Below are 16,000 nucleotides of genomic sequence, written 5' to 3'. Positions count from 1 at the left end.
ACTATTTCAGCGATAGTGTTAAAATCAGTTGAGAACTTGATTCTCTTTAAAACCCTCTCTCAGCTTCCCTAGTGGCTCAATGGTGAAGAATCCGCCTGCAACTCAGGAGACACAAATTTCATCCCTGGGTTGGGAAGATCCTCTGGAGAAGGAACTGGTGAACCACTCCAGTATTCTCGTCTAGGAAATCCCATGGACAGAGGAGCCTGGCAAGCTACAGTCCATGGGGTCCCAAAAGAGTTGGACATGATTTAGTGACTAAACAAACAACAAACTCCTGAGACTGCAATTGAGCTAACATGAGCAGAATCTCTGAAAACAGGGAAGAAGTCTGCTGTTCCCCATTTTAACAGCAAAAGAAATTAAAGACACATGCCTTGCAGAGGACCTTGATTAGATTCCTAAGGAGGGAGCAGGAGTGGATGGGAAATAAACAAAAAATCAGAGAAAGACAGTGTTGGGGTTCCTAAGATCACTCCCAGGTTTGATGATTTTTTAGGAGGATACACAGAACTCAGCATATAGTTGAACTCACAGGTATGGTTTATTACACCAAAAGGATACAAAGTAAAACCAGCAAAGGAAAAAGGTGCATGAGATGAAGACTGGAGGAAACCAGGTGTAAGGTGTTAAGAATTCTTCCGGTGGGGTCACAAAAGACTCCACGAATTAACACATATGAAAACACACGTGAAATGCTGTCTAGCAGGTATATTCACTGGTGACTCAGTCCTCAGGGTTTTGGTTGGAGCTGGCGATGTAGGTATCCTCTGCCTAGCATGTACCAAAATTCTAGACTCCCAGAAGGAAAGGAGGTGATCAATATAAGCCATTCTGTTGGCAGAGACTGTTTAGGTACAGTGAACTGCCCTTATCAGTTAGAGAATGGGGGAAACATTTCTAAAATCCAAGTTTCCAGATGCTAGCCAAGGGCTAACTTTACAAGCAAGTTTTTTTTAAAGGACAGAAGTCCTTTTCTGCATAGGGATATATTTAAAATATTCTTACTTTTTAATTCAAGAACGTGACTTTCAGAACTTTTTTAGCAAACAGTATGAAATACAGCAAAGTTATATACACTAAAATGTTCATCATAATATCCTTTACATTAGTAAAAAAAAAAAAAAAAAAAGAGGAAAGAAAACAAAGCAAGTTTGTCCAAAAACTGTGGAATGGATCAGTAAATTACAGTACAGTATATGAATGAAAGTAATGAAGTAATGAGGAAATATTAAACAGCCATTAGATATTTTGAAAACTTTTAGTAACAAAAATGACTATCCTGGGGAGTAAATCAGAATGAAAAAATTGTATATACAATAATGACTCAAAAATGGGAGAAATTTTTTAAAAAATGGGAGGAATACAGAATGAAAGCTAGAAGGAAATACACTAGAATGTAATCATAATTCATTTCTGGGGGATGGCTTATATAAAATAATTTTTATTTTCTTCAACCTTTTTCTGTGCTGTCAATTTTTAGTTAATGAACATGCATTTACTTTTCTAATTAGGAACTAAGTTATAATAATAACATAATTGTGTTAAAAAGGTTTTAGATATAATGGCCTATGGATTCAAAGCAACTTTAGCTAAACTATAAAATATTTAGTATGCACAATGAATAATATGAATAGAATGTTAACTAGGGATCTTTTAGCATGGCAAATGACCATTTAAAGTGTATTTTTAAATCTGATGTGCTTCTTTGTTTAATTAGTTAACAAGAAAAGAAAAAACAGGTAAAGGGAAGGAAGATATAAACACTAAAAAAAGCACAATGACTAATTTTTATTGCAAGAAGAAATGGCTCACAAACTAGCAAAAATACAAAAATAAAAATGTTATTTGCAAAGGATAGAACAAGGATGAATTTTCTAAATAACACTGAATCCCAATTTACATACAATCTGTTAAGCATTACTAACATAAGTCACATAAATTTTCATAGTTTTAAGGAGGATTAGGTAATTACTCTACAAACTTCCAGAGAAGGTGATTTTTAACATATTTAGTTACAACTCGCCTCCATTTGTTTTAATGCATTTACTCTAGTCAGAGATACTACTCCACAGAAAGCTATTTTTATACTACCCAGCTTCTTCATCACTGCACTAAGAAAGGAGCACTAAGGAGGGAGAAAACAGACTACTATTGTATCCTCTTATCCCTGGAGAGATGAAATGGTTTGCAGCTCATTTTAAATCACAAAGCAATTCTTTTGTGTACGAATTGGCCCCAGGCGAGGAGGTTGTGCAACTCACTTTCCACACGACCTCCACTTGTGGCTGCTTCCCAATCATGTCAGAACATGAAAACCTTGAAGGCACTCCATGTGGGGCAGTGCTCTCTGCCTCTGAAGTGACTCCTGGGCCAAGTTAGAAAAACCAAATTCTGAAGAGCCACTGCAATGGAAAGCACACTCAGAAGGGGGGTAAAAAACTCAGAATTTTTCTGGTTAGGAAGGGAAATGTGGTTAACCTAAATTGGTCCTAGAGAGCAAATGGAGGCATCAAGAAGCACTTCTACTGCTTCAGTTCAACTATGCATTTTTGTTTCTGTTATAAAAAAAGAACAGCTCTTTAAATGGTTTGGCTATATTCAGAAATGCAACTGCTTAAAAAAATTCTGAAGTGTTTGGGAAGGTAGCAGGGAAAGAGGGCAGATGACAAAGCATTGCTAGAATCTTCTGAGTAAAATTTACTAGATAATCAAAGTCAGCAACTGGTGCCTACTAACAGGTGGTTCATTGAAGACTTTGTTGCTACTTCTCTTCTCTTTCTCAGGAAGAAAGAGATTATATGGGACTTGGAGTCAAAAAACCCTGGGTGTGGATCATGTCACTGTCAAACATGCGTTAACCATTTCCAGACACTATGCTTTCCTGGCATTTGTCATCTCTGAATTTTAGGCTTTTTCCTCTATAAAATGGGTATACCAACAAATGATACCATTTTCATAGGTGATTATGTAGAAAGTATAAGCAAACTGTAAAGCGCTAAGCATTTATTCTTGTTGTTGCTAGTAGGACTGCCTGAAATATAGAAAGTATTTAACAAATGTTCACAAAGTTATTAATAAACTGTGGCAACTATAGTGGACAAATGGTAAGAGTAAATAACTCAAGAACCTTAAAATCAACAATAATATTTTCACTTAAAACTTAACAGATATTTAACTATAAAACATTAACATCTTATATGGAACTATTAGGTTGGTGCAAGTGTAATTGCAGTTTTGGACTATGAATTTTGAGTCATTAAAACTAGGTTCAAACACAGCTTTATTAATCAAAATAGGAACCATTACAATCAACACAATTTTGCCAACTAGAAATAAGTTTGTTCCTGTAGCATAAAAATCTGTGCTTTGGGATTCAATGAACTCTTGGAAAGCAATTTCTGTTTTCTGGTTGTGGAAGCGTTTTCCCTGCAAAAAGGTGTCGAGATACATGAAGAAGTGGTAGTTGGTTGACAAGAGGGCAGGTGAATGTGGCAGAGGAGGCAAAACTTTGTGGTCCAATTTGTTCAACTTTTGAAGTGTTGGATGTGTGATATGTGGTCAGGCGCTGTCGTGGAGAACTGGGCCCATTCTGTTGACCAATGCCAGCTGCAGGCACTGCAGTTTTTCGTGCATCTCATCGATTTGCTGAGCATACTTCTCAGATGTAATGGTGTCTCCAAGATTCAGAAAGCTGTAGTGGACAAATGGATCAGACAGGCAGCAGACCATCAAATACTGACCATGAACTTTTTTGGTGCAAGTTTGACTTTGGGAGGTGCTTTGGAGCTTCTTCTCGGTCCAACCACTGAGCTGGTCGTCACTGGTTGTCATATAAAATCCACTTTTCTCTGCACGTCACAATCCGATCAAGAAATGGTTCGTTGTTATTGTGTAAAATAAGAAAAGATGACACTTCAAAAGAGCAATTTTTTTGATTTGCAGTCAGTTCATGAGCTACCCACTTATGGAGCTTTTTCAGTTTTCCAATTTGCTTCAAATACCGAATGATCATAGAATAGCTTACGTAGAGTTCTTTGGCAACTTCTCGTGTAGTTGTAAGAGAATCAGCTTCAGTGACCACTCTCAGTTGGTTGTTGTCACCTTCCAAAGGCTGGCCACTGCACTCCTCATCTTCAAAGCTCTTCTCTCCTTTGCAAAACTTCTTGAACCTCTAGCGCACTGTATGTTCATTAGCAGTTCCTGGACCAAATGTGGTGTTGATGCTGCAAATTATCTCTGCTGCTTTACAACCAAGCCATTTGGAATTCAAACAAGAAAACTGCTAGAATTTGCTTTTTGTCTAACATCATTTCCACAGTCTAAAATAAATATAAAATAAGTAGCAAGTAAGAAGTCATTAGCAAAAACATATAAAGCAAGAAATGCGCATTAAAATGATGTATAACATGAGTGAGTGAATGGAAGCTGCTCAGTCGTGTCTGACTCTTTGTGACCCCATGGACTATACAGCCCATGGAATTCTCCAGGTCAGAATACTGGAGTGGGTAGCTGTTCCCTACTCCAGGGGTTTTTCTCAACCCAGGAATCGAACCCAGGTCTCCTATATTGCAAGTGGATTCTTTACCAGCTGAGCTACCAGGGAAGACCGATATATAACATAATCACATTTATTTAAGAACGTACTCAATAACAACAAATTTTGACAATGCAAAAACTACAATTAGTTTTGCACCAACCTAATAACACCTCCATCCATGGAATTTTCTAGGCAAGAGGACTGGAGTGGGTTGCCATTTCCTTCTCCAGGGGATCTTCCCAACTCACGGATCGAACCTGGGTCTCCCACATTGCAGGCAGACGCTTTACCGTCTGAGCCACCAGGGAATCCCAATAAACACCTAAGAAATATCCCAGGGGAAAAACAATGCTTCAACTGCCAGAAGCATGCATGCGCACTCAGTCACGTCTGACTCTTTGTGACCCCATGGACTGCAGCCCGCCAGGATCCTCTGTCTATGGAATTTTCCAGGCAAGAATACTGGAGTGGGTTGCCACTTCCTTTTCTAAAACTGCCAGAAGAGTCCATTGCAATCATCATATACGGTGGGATCTCAGGTATGGCAGAGGCATGCTCGCAGATCAGGTTTCATTAAGGTACAGGATGAGAGGTTAAGAGCTGAGCTCTTAAGTTCAAATCTCAACTAGCAAGTTGTATGACTATGGGCACATTAATCTTTTCTAAGCCTCAGTTTTCACAGATGTAAAATGGGCAGAGCAGTAGTCTCTGCTAGCAGGATTACTGTGAAGACGTCAAGGAAGACACTCATGAATTACTTACCATAGGGTTATGTGCTTGTTGTTATTTAGTTAAGTTGTGTCGGACACTGTTCAACCCAGTGGACTGAAGCTTGCCAGGATTCTCTGTCCATGGGATTTCCCAAGCAAGATTGCTAGAGTGGGTTGCTATTTCCTTCTCCAGGGGATCTTCCCAACCCAGGGCTCAAACCCAGGTCTCCTGCATTGGCAGGTGGATTCTTTACCACTGAGCCACCAGGGATGCCCATTATGTGCTTACCTACTGTCATCTTCATCATACTTTATATGAGGTGTCTTTTTATGAGTGGAACTAGACCAGGTCCTCCATTTTACAAACTGCTATTTACCCTCAGCCGTGGCAGAGAACTATGGTATGTTTTTGAAAAACACAGCAAATGGGGTCTACTGTGGTCATATATCCTGCCAGTCACCACATAGCACTATGCTACGTAGGTGAAGTTAAGATATGCCTGCCAGGAACTGTGTTCCCTGAACCAAATGTTAGCAGATGTTCAAGGTACAATTCTTCATATTTCACTAACCACTCTCAGAGCCATCCAGAATCCCTGGGTTATACTTTTAAATTTAAAATTTCTATCCAGGTTGCTCATGCCCTATGTTTCATTTCCAGTAAAATTTATCTTTCTTTTTTTTCAAATGGAAATGTCAAAAAGCTTAAGATGTGCATACATGCATATTTTTTCTAATTTGCAGTGAGTGGAATCTTGCTAATGCAGAAAGCTAAAGAAGTTAGAATAATGAAACACTAATAAAGGAGTCCCTTATAATAGCATATAACATGTTAAATGACAGTGGTGGTCAATGAAGCAATTGCTTCACATTAAATATCCTGCTGAAATGAAATAAGTGCATTTTAAGGAAATAAAACATACCCCTTTTTGAGATGTCCTGCTAAATGAGTCAAAAAACCTTAATTCTAGATCTATAAAATTAATCAAAATAATCCAACTGTGCAATCACTCTATATCTTATCATAGAGAATCTAATAGCACAGTAAATTCTAGCTCTTGGATATAAAAGACATTCCTCCCTTATGCCCCCAACAGTCACCTTCTTGGGATCACATCCACACTTTTGGGACACGGAAAGCCTCTTCTTCTGAGGAAAGGCTGGGTCCAGTCACCTCACCATGAGCCATGAGCTGCTTCTCCAGCCTGTCTGCCTTATTGACAGTGCTACCTGCCAGCCAGAAGCATCCTGGTGTCTACCGGGCTGCTGCAGACGGAGCAGACTGTGAATCCAGCCAGAGGATAAGAGGTTGTTTTAATTGGCTAAATCTGCTATGTACTAAGCGTATGGCCATGAATTTGTAGCCAAAACACTAATCTAAACACAAAACAAGAATGACATTTTCGCTCAATTCTAGTTCTGCCATGAGGGTTTTTAATCTAACATTTTATAATGAGTACCCAAATCCTTACCTTTGCTAAAGTAGAATTTTCATAGTATACTCCTTGTACCAAATCCATAAGAGCACTTGCCAAAAGTTCCACAACCTAAAAAACAAGAAAAAAAGAAAAAAATCAGAAGAATTTAAAAAATGTATCCACATTTTTACCTCAGACTGCCTCAGGAGGCTCACTTGCAAGGGAGTATTGTGTTTGATAGGAAAAAAAAAAGGAGGGGTTATGCACAAAAATCCTGGCAAATGGCATTGTCCACCTGGATATTAGACTGTGATCCAATTTTCCAGTCATAATTCAAACAAAAAAAACTTACAAGCATAGCATTTAACGACTATATGTGAAAATCCAGTAATAGCCATATTGAACATACGTTTAAATTTCAGATAATGAATAAAATCTTAACGCAACTTATTTTCTGAATGTTTGTTTCTGTCAGGTGGACACTTTTTTAATATGCCCATTCTGGAAGCAATCACAATGCCAATTTTCATACTTAACATAGAAAGAAGAGCAAAAGCAAAAGAACAGTGAACCTTTCTAATGTGTTCATTCTGTTGTACTATAAATGTGCTGTGGATATACTTGGTATAGGGCCCTTGGGTCAAATGTACTACAACACTGAAAATTTTAATAGAACTGTAATAGTAAAATTGTATTCATCTAACCTGTATTATTTTCAAAGCTTAGATTATTTTAAAAAATCAAACAAAATCAAAAGCTTTGAACTTGTTCCAGAATGTAAAACAAGTAGAAAACAGTACATGTTCTCCTTGGAACTACTGTACAATTTAGAGTTGTTTGCATAAACCATCATAACTCAGGAGGACAAAATAATGGTATTTATTATAATGTTCAGTGCAGCCATTTCAAACAACAATTCTCAAGGCAACCCTATCTGTTTCTTACCAAGTCTTAGTATCTTGTATATTTAGCTCTCTATGTTATGAAGTCTTATATCAAATTCCCACTCTTGGCTGCCTAAAGTTTAGCTTAGGTCTGATTGAATTAAAGGATTTTGTTTCAGCTTTTATCATTCTTGTAATTGAAGACATTATTAAGCCAAAGGATACAGACTCAAACAACAAGATACTTCAACCTCAGGTACCTTGGATTTAATAAACATTTTCTTAGAGGTAAATGACATTAATTTGTAGAAAGGTATGCTTTAAAACTTTAACACATAAGCATTTATCTCCAAATTTATATTTACATTCATCCTGCATAACACACACAAGGCAACTGATATGGAAATTTTGCTGATTAAAGGGATATTTTTTTCTAGCTCTGCAGATGGGTTAATTTGTAAGACCTATACAAAGTCTTTTTTTTTTTTTTAATCGCATTGCCCTTTAGGTAACCAAATACTTTAGAAATATTGTAGCAATATAAGCTGCAGAGGAACTACAAGGACAATGATCCTACAGTGTTACCAGATGTGTTGAGTTATTTAAGTGGGGAAAAGAGAAAAATGAATGGATTTTTTTCCCCCTGAAGGTATCAGATAAGCTCTGCTCTCAAATCCAGGAGGATAGAGTATCGCCAATAGGTCTATGAAAGACTGTAACTAAATGCACAGCATCAGATTGGATTACAGTTTACACAAGCAACATCCCAAGGTCCCTCTGATGGCTAGACACATAATACAGATCAATCAGTCACTAAGAAATGTTATGGTTTTGAAACAGTTTGAGGTCTGAGATCAGCACTGGTAAAGTGAAGAGGGATTTACAAAAGGAAACTCCAACACTAATTTTAACAGTGGACCTGGTTTTGGATAACCAGAGTTGTGTTCCCTTACTTTCTGAAACTCCAGACCAGGAAGAAGCAACAAAACATTTTATTTTCTGATTCTTTTTCTGTTAATGCAATTAGCAAATATACCTGTATTTACAAATTTGTAATTTATAAGTGACCTATACTTTCAAATGACCATCCTTGCTTAAGCAGAATATAATACCTCCATTGCCAACAACAGCCATCAAAGAAAAAACTTTGGACTCGCTTGGGTTAACAAGTCCAGGGAGGTAGGAAAGTATAAAAAGCAGAAGAGCCTAAGGGAGCTGCTTGTGTCCCAGACAAAAGTGACTTATCCAGCACACACATAAGTATCTTTCCACTGCTTGAAATGTTTACTTTTAAAATTATACCCCAAAGTGATGTGTACTACTCTCCTTTAGAATCACAAATATTTCTAGGAAGATGATAGGGCTATCAGCCCGTATATATGTTAATAAGAACATTTAATGATCTGATCTTTTTTGTTCATTACATGGCTTACTACTATAGGCATTCACCTGTTTAGATATTTACTGTACTTAAATTTAAGAAGGCACCTGCTGGGCTTCTCTGGTGGCTCAGTGGTAAAGAATCCACCTGCCAATACAGGAGACATGGGTTCAATCCCTGACCTGGGAAGATCCCAAATGCCATGCAGCAACTAAGCCCATGTGCCACAACTGTTGAGCCTGTGCTCTAACCTAGGAGCTGCAACTACTGAAGCCCATGCTCTGCAACAGGAGAAGCCACTGACCATGTAGCAGCAAAGACACAGCACAGTCATCAGTAAGTAGATAATTTTTTTAAAAGGCACTTGCTTAATGAGCTCTCCTCTCCACCCCCAACTCTTGCCTCAGATTCTTGAGGAATGATTTGTTTAGGCAACCTATCTAAAATTTACAGTAGCAAGGATAATGATGGCCAGAGAAGAACCTACAGCCTAACTGCCACATTTTGGTGCTTTAGATAGAAGTGACCCTGAGACGGATTCAAGGACTACTGTTCCAAGACCTTGGGCAGGGGGCGATGGGGAGGCAAGCAAATACTTTCTATTAGAAAAAGATAGGCTAAAAAGAGCCCCGAAGTTAGCTACCCTCAGAAGTCCAACAGATTAGAGAGCTGTAATGAAATAAAGCAAAACACTATAAGGGAGAAGATCTAAATTTTACTGCAAGGTGTTAACTACCAATTTCATTGTGAGATTTGGGGCAAATCAATTATTTCTCTGAATCTTGGTTTTCCTCAACTATTAAATGGGAGGGGGGCGGTTGCAAAGCATAATTCCTTGAAGTTTCTTCCAGTTCTAAAATCCTGAGTTTAGAAATGCAAATCTTAGTATTTATAATGAAGAAATTAATTTGAAAACTGCTTTTTTGTAAACTGATGAGACATCTTTTGCTCATGATATTATTTTTAATCTGTTGTCTTCACATGGACCTTTCCCTCCAACTAAACTTTAATGATCACTTTCTTTGTGAAACTTTTTGTACCCAATCCCTCTTGGTTCTAATATCTGAAATTATAATGAAACTATTTCTATTTTTTAAACCACTTTAAGTCATTTCCATTTTTTAAACTATAATGACTGGCAGCCCACTCCACAAACTGGCAAAGAAGTCCTAGTTGGGTCAATTAAAGGTCACACTGCTAAATTCTGGGTCTTGAAGGGCCCTAATACTTGGAAATAACTCTTATATATTGAATTCAGAACAATAACAGGTTTAAGTGCAAAGTTGCAACAAACAATAATGGCATAATTGACCATATTCCTTCCTTCCTTCTCTAATGAGTAAGTATGTAGAGCGCTTAGAAGGGAATCTGGAACATAGTCTCAGGGAGTGTAAAATATAAGTTAGACAGATGAAAGGCACAGCATGGAAACTAAGATTAAAGTGTGTCCAGATATTTGGGAAGAAAGTGGATTTTAATTCAACAACTGAACACATGAAAAGACTATTTTAACCAAAATCAGAGGTCTCTGTAACATTGACTTACAGTTTTTTGAATCATTATTTCAGATTATATGACTATCATTATCAATAATATAAAGTTTATTTTATAATAAACTTTAGAGAGTTTATCACTGCCTACAGAGTAATCAAATAGGAAACATGTTTCTTCATCTCTACATTTCTAGAGGTTGTAAGACTAGCAGAATAGCTTACCCGTACAGGCAGATGCAAAAATGCTTTTTGCACAAAAATGGTTTGTGTCATGTGTTTAAGTCTGACGCTACAGCAATGTCATACACTATCTCCTAATCTTCAAAGTAACACCTTAGATCTCAGTGAGCCGGAAGTCGTAACCATTCCCAGTGTCAGTGTTACGAGCTGGCTTTTCCTGCCACCTTGTTTTTGGCTACCAGGGAGAAGGCTGCATAGGAAATAAAGTGGACATCAAATTGCTGTTCTCGAGCAAAATGTTGATCTTTTCCCATTTTAATCACTATTCTTTCACCGAAGATTAAAGATTAGGTATTTTTTATTTTAAAATTTTTTATTTTATTTTTTTAGATGCAGCTGAACCTTAGCACAATTACAGATCCGATATAAGTGATCTCTGGAATGGCTTTGTTAAATGGTTAATTCATGGGACAAATTTTACCAGTTGCAGGGGAATATGTAATTGCTTCATCCTTTATCTTTTGGTAAGGGTAACCACAATTCAACAATTTTTTCAACTGAAAAACTAAAGTGTTGTGATTATTATGCCCTAAGCTATAATAAAATTGTCATCTTAAAAATTAGAAATTGAGAGAAGTAGGAGGTGGCATCCTCACTCACTGCTATACAAAGATGTTGGTAACATATTCCTAAGGAAAAGAAAAAGAAAAGCTGGTTACAAAACAGAATAACATGACAGGTATTCTTTTTTAAAAAATCAGCTCAATCAATGTTTATGTATGCTGAGAAAAGTCTGATACAACAAAATAATAATAATAATATAATCTGTAAGTGGTAAGATTCTAGATGTTTTTAATTATAATTTTTTCAATTTTTCCAATTTGCTTAAATTTATAATCACTTACTATATAATGTATTGCATATTCTCCCCCTTTTATATATCTTGCTTTTATATCAGATACAACAGAAAACCTACTTCTAAGGTAGAGGGACAGGAGGAAGCACACCCCGTTTTAGTCTCAGAAAGGCTTCAAGCTAAGCTGTGTCCATAAACTGATTTATGGAATACAGCAATTGAAAGTCCCTGGATTAGCAAAAATAAGATCAGGAACTGGTGATAAGCATTCTGTGCAGACAACTTGTGCCCTTCTAAATAAATGTGATTCAGGAGTACTGTCAGTTAGCATTTGACAGATGGAACAGACTCAACAGAGTCGTAGATGTTTTACTAGTAAACCAGAGCACTTGGTTTGAGCAAAGGAGTGCCTATCCTAAATATAAAGTAAAATATAAAGTAAAACCAAATCTTTGGAAAAATGTTAATTATTAAACTGATGTGGCTCAACTGAAACTTAAGCCATCATAAGCTATCTGAGTTTATGTAAGAAGGTGGTATAATTGTATTTTAATTCACTTAAAAGGTCGCTATGTACTTAATCTGCTTGGTATATTAAAACTGTGGCGACTATAATAGTCATAATCTATTTATAATCTTTACAATTTATAAAGATTTTATAATCTTTCAAAAACTTGCACTGGGAAGGTTAATGATTTTTTTTTTAACTACAGTGTGGAATGACAGGACAACATATGATCCATCATGCTATCTGGGAAGCAAATGAACACACAGCTCCTCAGCCTTTAGTACTCTTTGCAGCTGCTAGCAAAGGAAACAGTCATGTGTGTGCATGCATCTGCCGAGCTCATGGTATTAATTATGCACAAATTTATTGCACTCCTCCCCCAGCCCCTAGGAACAAATAGCAGAGTACGAAGCGGCAGCAAAGGTAAAACACCCTTGAGGGAGAATTAATTCTTGGGAGGGAAAAAAGATGGACTTGGTGCAAATACGTCCTTTTCAAAGAGCTTTGGCATTTGAAGGGATATTGTCAAGACTTTTTTTTAAGCCAGAGAAATTATATTGTCAGTGAAAACATTTTACAGAAAAATACTTTTATAGATAAAGGATGCCAAATAGCCTGCTAACAGTAATCAGAGCCATTAGCTTCACACTTCCATTCATCTTCATTCAAATGGAGCACAAAGTATTTGAGAGATGCTTTTAAAGATGGAAAGATTTACTTATATCACCAAGATAAAGTACAGGAGGACTGGTAAAGGATGAGCGCTCTCCCATAGAGGCCAGTAATATCTAACATTTGTAAAGCACTTCATCATTTACGAACTAGGTGTAAGCAAACTATCTGGTTCCAGGTGGATTCAGTCCTCAGTACCTGGCCAGAGCTTCCAGGCTGGCAGCCTCAGTGGAGAAGCAATCTCTGAAGAACATGGGGAGCAGCAGCAGTGGCCAAATAAAGGGTGAATCTGCTCACTCGCCACCTGGGCACAAACAACCCAGATGAGCCCTAATCTGTATGCTGATTAGTATAAATGAGTGGCTTTAATAAGCCATTGATGAAGTCTATGAAAGAATGGTTCTCTCCACTCCTTCCTACCAGACAAGGACCAGGTTTAATGAAGACAATGATAAAAAGTCTGTTGTAGCAAACACACCACTAACTCACAGGAGTTCTGGAAGAAGCTTCTAACTCAGCTTTTTGAAGGGAGTCTTTTCAATGCTGCCAAATGTGTAAGGCCGTGCTTATTTGTGGGAGGGATGGCAATCTGTTCAAGTGAGCTGGAAGTTCTTTCTGGCTAAGGGGGAAGAGCAGAGAGAGAAATGGCACTACCAGTAGGACAGGTGCAGCAAAAACTAAGCAAATTGATAATCTTAATTTTTAATTTAGAACAGCTGATACATTGGTTTATAAACTCTAACTACTGGTAACATTTGTCAAAAGGGTTCATGAAAATTCAGTGAACTACAGAAAAGTATAAAATCACAGCTGATAAAACAAATAGTCCACAAGTTTAGGAAAATGGCTTGCATATAAAGTTTGAAATTTAATATTACATTGGCTAGTGCACTCATTTCAAAAACATTTGTTGATAGATTACTATGTACCTGGCACTGTATTAGTGAGAGAAGTGATAGCCATACAGAGATAAAGGCCATTTATTTGTCTTTGATCACCTAGAAGGATAATACACAGATGAGCTGCATGACCTTGGGCCAGTGCATCACTTCTTAGGGGCTCAGTTTGCTTATCTAGGTAAGAGGTAACTGTATCAACAGTAAGCCCCAAGATCAGAAATACCTAAATGTGCACCTATACCATGCACATTTGTAAGGAATGTCAATTACAATGTGCAACTGTACGTGTGTTAGTCACTCAGTTGTGTCCGACTCTTTGTGACCCCATGCACTGTAGCCCACCAGGCTCCTCTGTCCATGGGATTTTCTAGGCAGCAATACTGGAGTGTATTGCCATTCCCTTCTCCAGGGGATCTTCTTGACCCAGGGACTGAACCCAGGTCTCCTGCATTGCAGGAAGTTTCTTTACGGTCTGAGCCACCAGGGAGGCCTGTGCAACTACAAGTTATAGCCAATTAGCCAAAAATGTGGATTTCTTTTATTAGCAATACAAAAGTAACCCAAAAGTTGCTTACTTTTTGCATGAGGGTGTATGATTGGCTGTGTTTGTCATTGAGCAGTAACAAATATCATTCATTTAAACAATAATTCAGTTCAGTCACTCAATCGTGTCTGACTCTGTGACCCCATGAATCACAGCACGCCAGGCCTCCCTGTCCATCAACTCCCGGAATTCACCCAAACTCATGTGCACTGAGTCAGTGATGCCATCCAGCCATCTCATCCTCTGTCAACCCCTTCTCCTCCTGCCCGCAATCCCTCCCAGCATCAGGGTCTTTTCCAATGAGTCAACTCTTCACATGAGGTGGCCAAAGTACTGGAGTTTCAGCCTCAGCATCAGTCCATCAGGAGACTGGTCTCCTCCAGGATGGACTGGTTGGATCTCCTTGCAGTCCAACAGACTCTCAAAAGTCTTCTCCAGCACCACAGTTCAAAAGCATCAATTCTTTGGTGCTCAGCTTTCTTTACAGTCCAACTCTCACATCCATACATAACCACTGGAAAAACCATAGCCTTGACTAGATGGACCTTTGTTGGCAAAGTAATATCTCTGCTTTTTAATATGCTATCTAGGTTGGTCATAACTTTCTTTCCAAATAATTAGGTTCCTGAAAAAGTGGCAGGTAATTTAAAATGCTGACATCAAGATCAAACTTTTCAGAAGAAATAAAGAAAAAGGAGATGCTTTTGAATATTCATTGGAAGGACTGATGCTGAAGCTGAAGCTCCAATACTTTGTCCACCTATTGCAAAGAGTCGATTTATTAGAAAAGACTCTGATGCCAGGAAAGACTGAGGGCAGGAAGAGAAGGGAATGATAGAGGTTGAGATGGTTGGATAGCATCATCGACTCAATGGACATGAGTTTGAGCAAACTCCGGGAGACTGTGAGGCCAGGGAAGCCTGCAGCCCATGTGGTCGCAAAGACACGACTGAGCGACTAGCAACAACAAGATACCTTGTTATGACTGGACTTTCTCTGAAGAAAATAATGTCTGCCATTTCAGTGATCTGCACACTTTTCCCCATGTGGCCAATAACCTACATTTTGCTTTCACTGCTTCTTCATTTGAGGGCCCTTTCAGTGATGTTAAGTGGTGTTTTCCAAGTATGATTTTATTGAAAAGTTAATTCCACTTTTGAGAAGTTCACAGTGTGAATCTTCAGAGCACCAGAATCATAGTAGAGTATTTCATGCAACTGAGGATGCTGCTGGCTAGGACACTGCCCGGTAGTACTGGGTTTCAGAATTTTTTAATGGTAACCCACAGTAAGAACTGTATTTTACATCATGACACAGTACATGTATACATGCATATGTATAAAAATGAATGAAAAGCTTTATAAAACAAAGGTTTCATTATTCCTATTTTCTTTTGTATTTCATAAAAAAGGTGTTAATAGTTACTTACTAAATCGATTTCACCACCCACCAATAAACAGGATGTGATCTGAGGTTTGAACCATTATCTCACATCATGGTGATATGTCATGCATAGCTCATAGCTTGTCATATATGACTCATATTTTGATATGTGGCTTGAACCATTATATCAATCATGCTGATAATGTCATGTATAGCTCATACCTTAGCCATCTTTTAGAAATTTTTTAAACTTATTATTTATTTTTGGCTGTGCAGGGTTTTCTTTGCTGCATGGGCTTTTCTCTAGTTGCAGTGAGTGGAGGCTACTCTTCATTGTGGTGCACAGATTTCTCATTGCAGTGGCTTGTCTTGCTGTGGAGCATGGGCTCTAGGGCACGCAGGCTTCAGTAGTTGCAGCTCTGGGGCACTACCGCACAGGTTCAACAGTTGTGGCACACAGGCTTAGTTGCTCAGCAGCATATGGGATCTTCCCGGCAGGGATTGAACCCATGTCTCCTGCATTGGCAGGAAG

General features: G+C 38.1%; 1 protein-coding gene across 2 annotated transcripts in view; it reads right to left on the bottom strand.

The window, feature by feature from the left end:
- The window catches only part of PDSS2 (decaprenyl diphosphate synthase subunit 2), a 261,145-nt gene that overhangs the window by 74,359 nt on the left and 170,786 nt on the right, over window positions 1–16,000 (bottom strand). For both annotated transcript variants that reach the window (XM_068985223.1, XM_068985225.1), the window contains one exon: window positions 6,723–6,797. In XM_068985223.1, the coding sequence (XP_068841324.1) occupies window positions 6,723–6,797 (75 nt within the window). The remainder of the gene's footprint in view (window positions 1–6,722; window positions 6,798–16,000) is intronic.

This window comes from Capricornis sumatraensis, chromosome 13 (genome assembly GCF_032405125.1).
Source record: "Capricornis sumatraensis isolate serow.1 chromosome 13, serow.2, whole genome shotgun sequence".
NCBI lineage: Eukaryota > Metazoa > Chordata > Mammalia > Artiodactyla > Bovidae > Capricornis > Capricornis sumatraensis.
The sequence above is the reverse complement of the archived record's forward strand: the minus strand, read 5'-3'. Positions and strand labels throughout refer to the sequence as shown.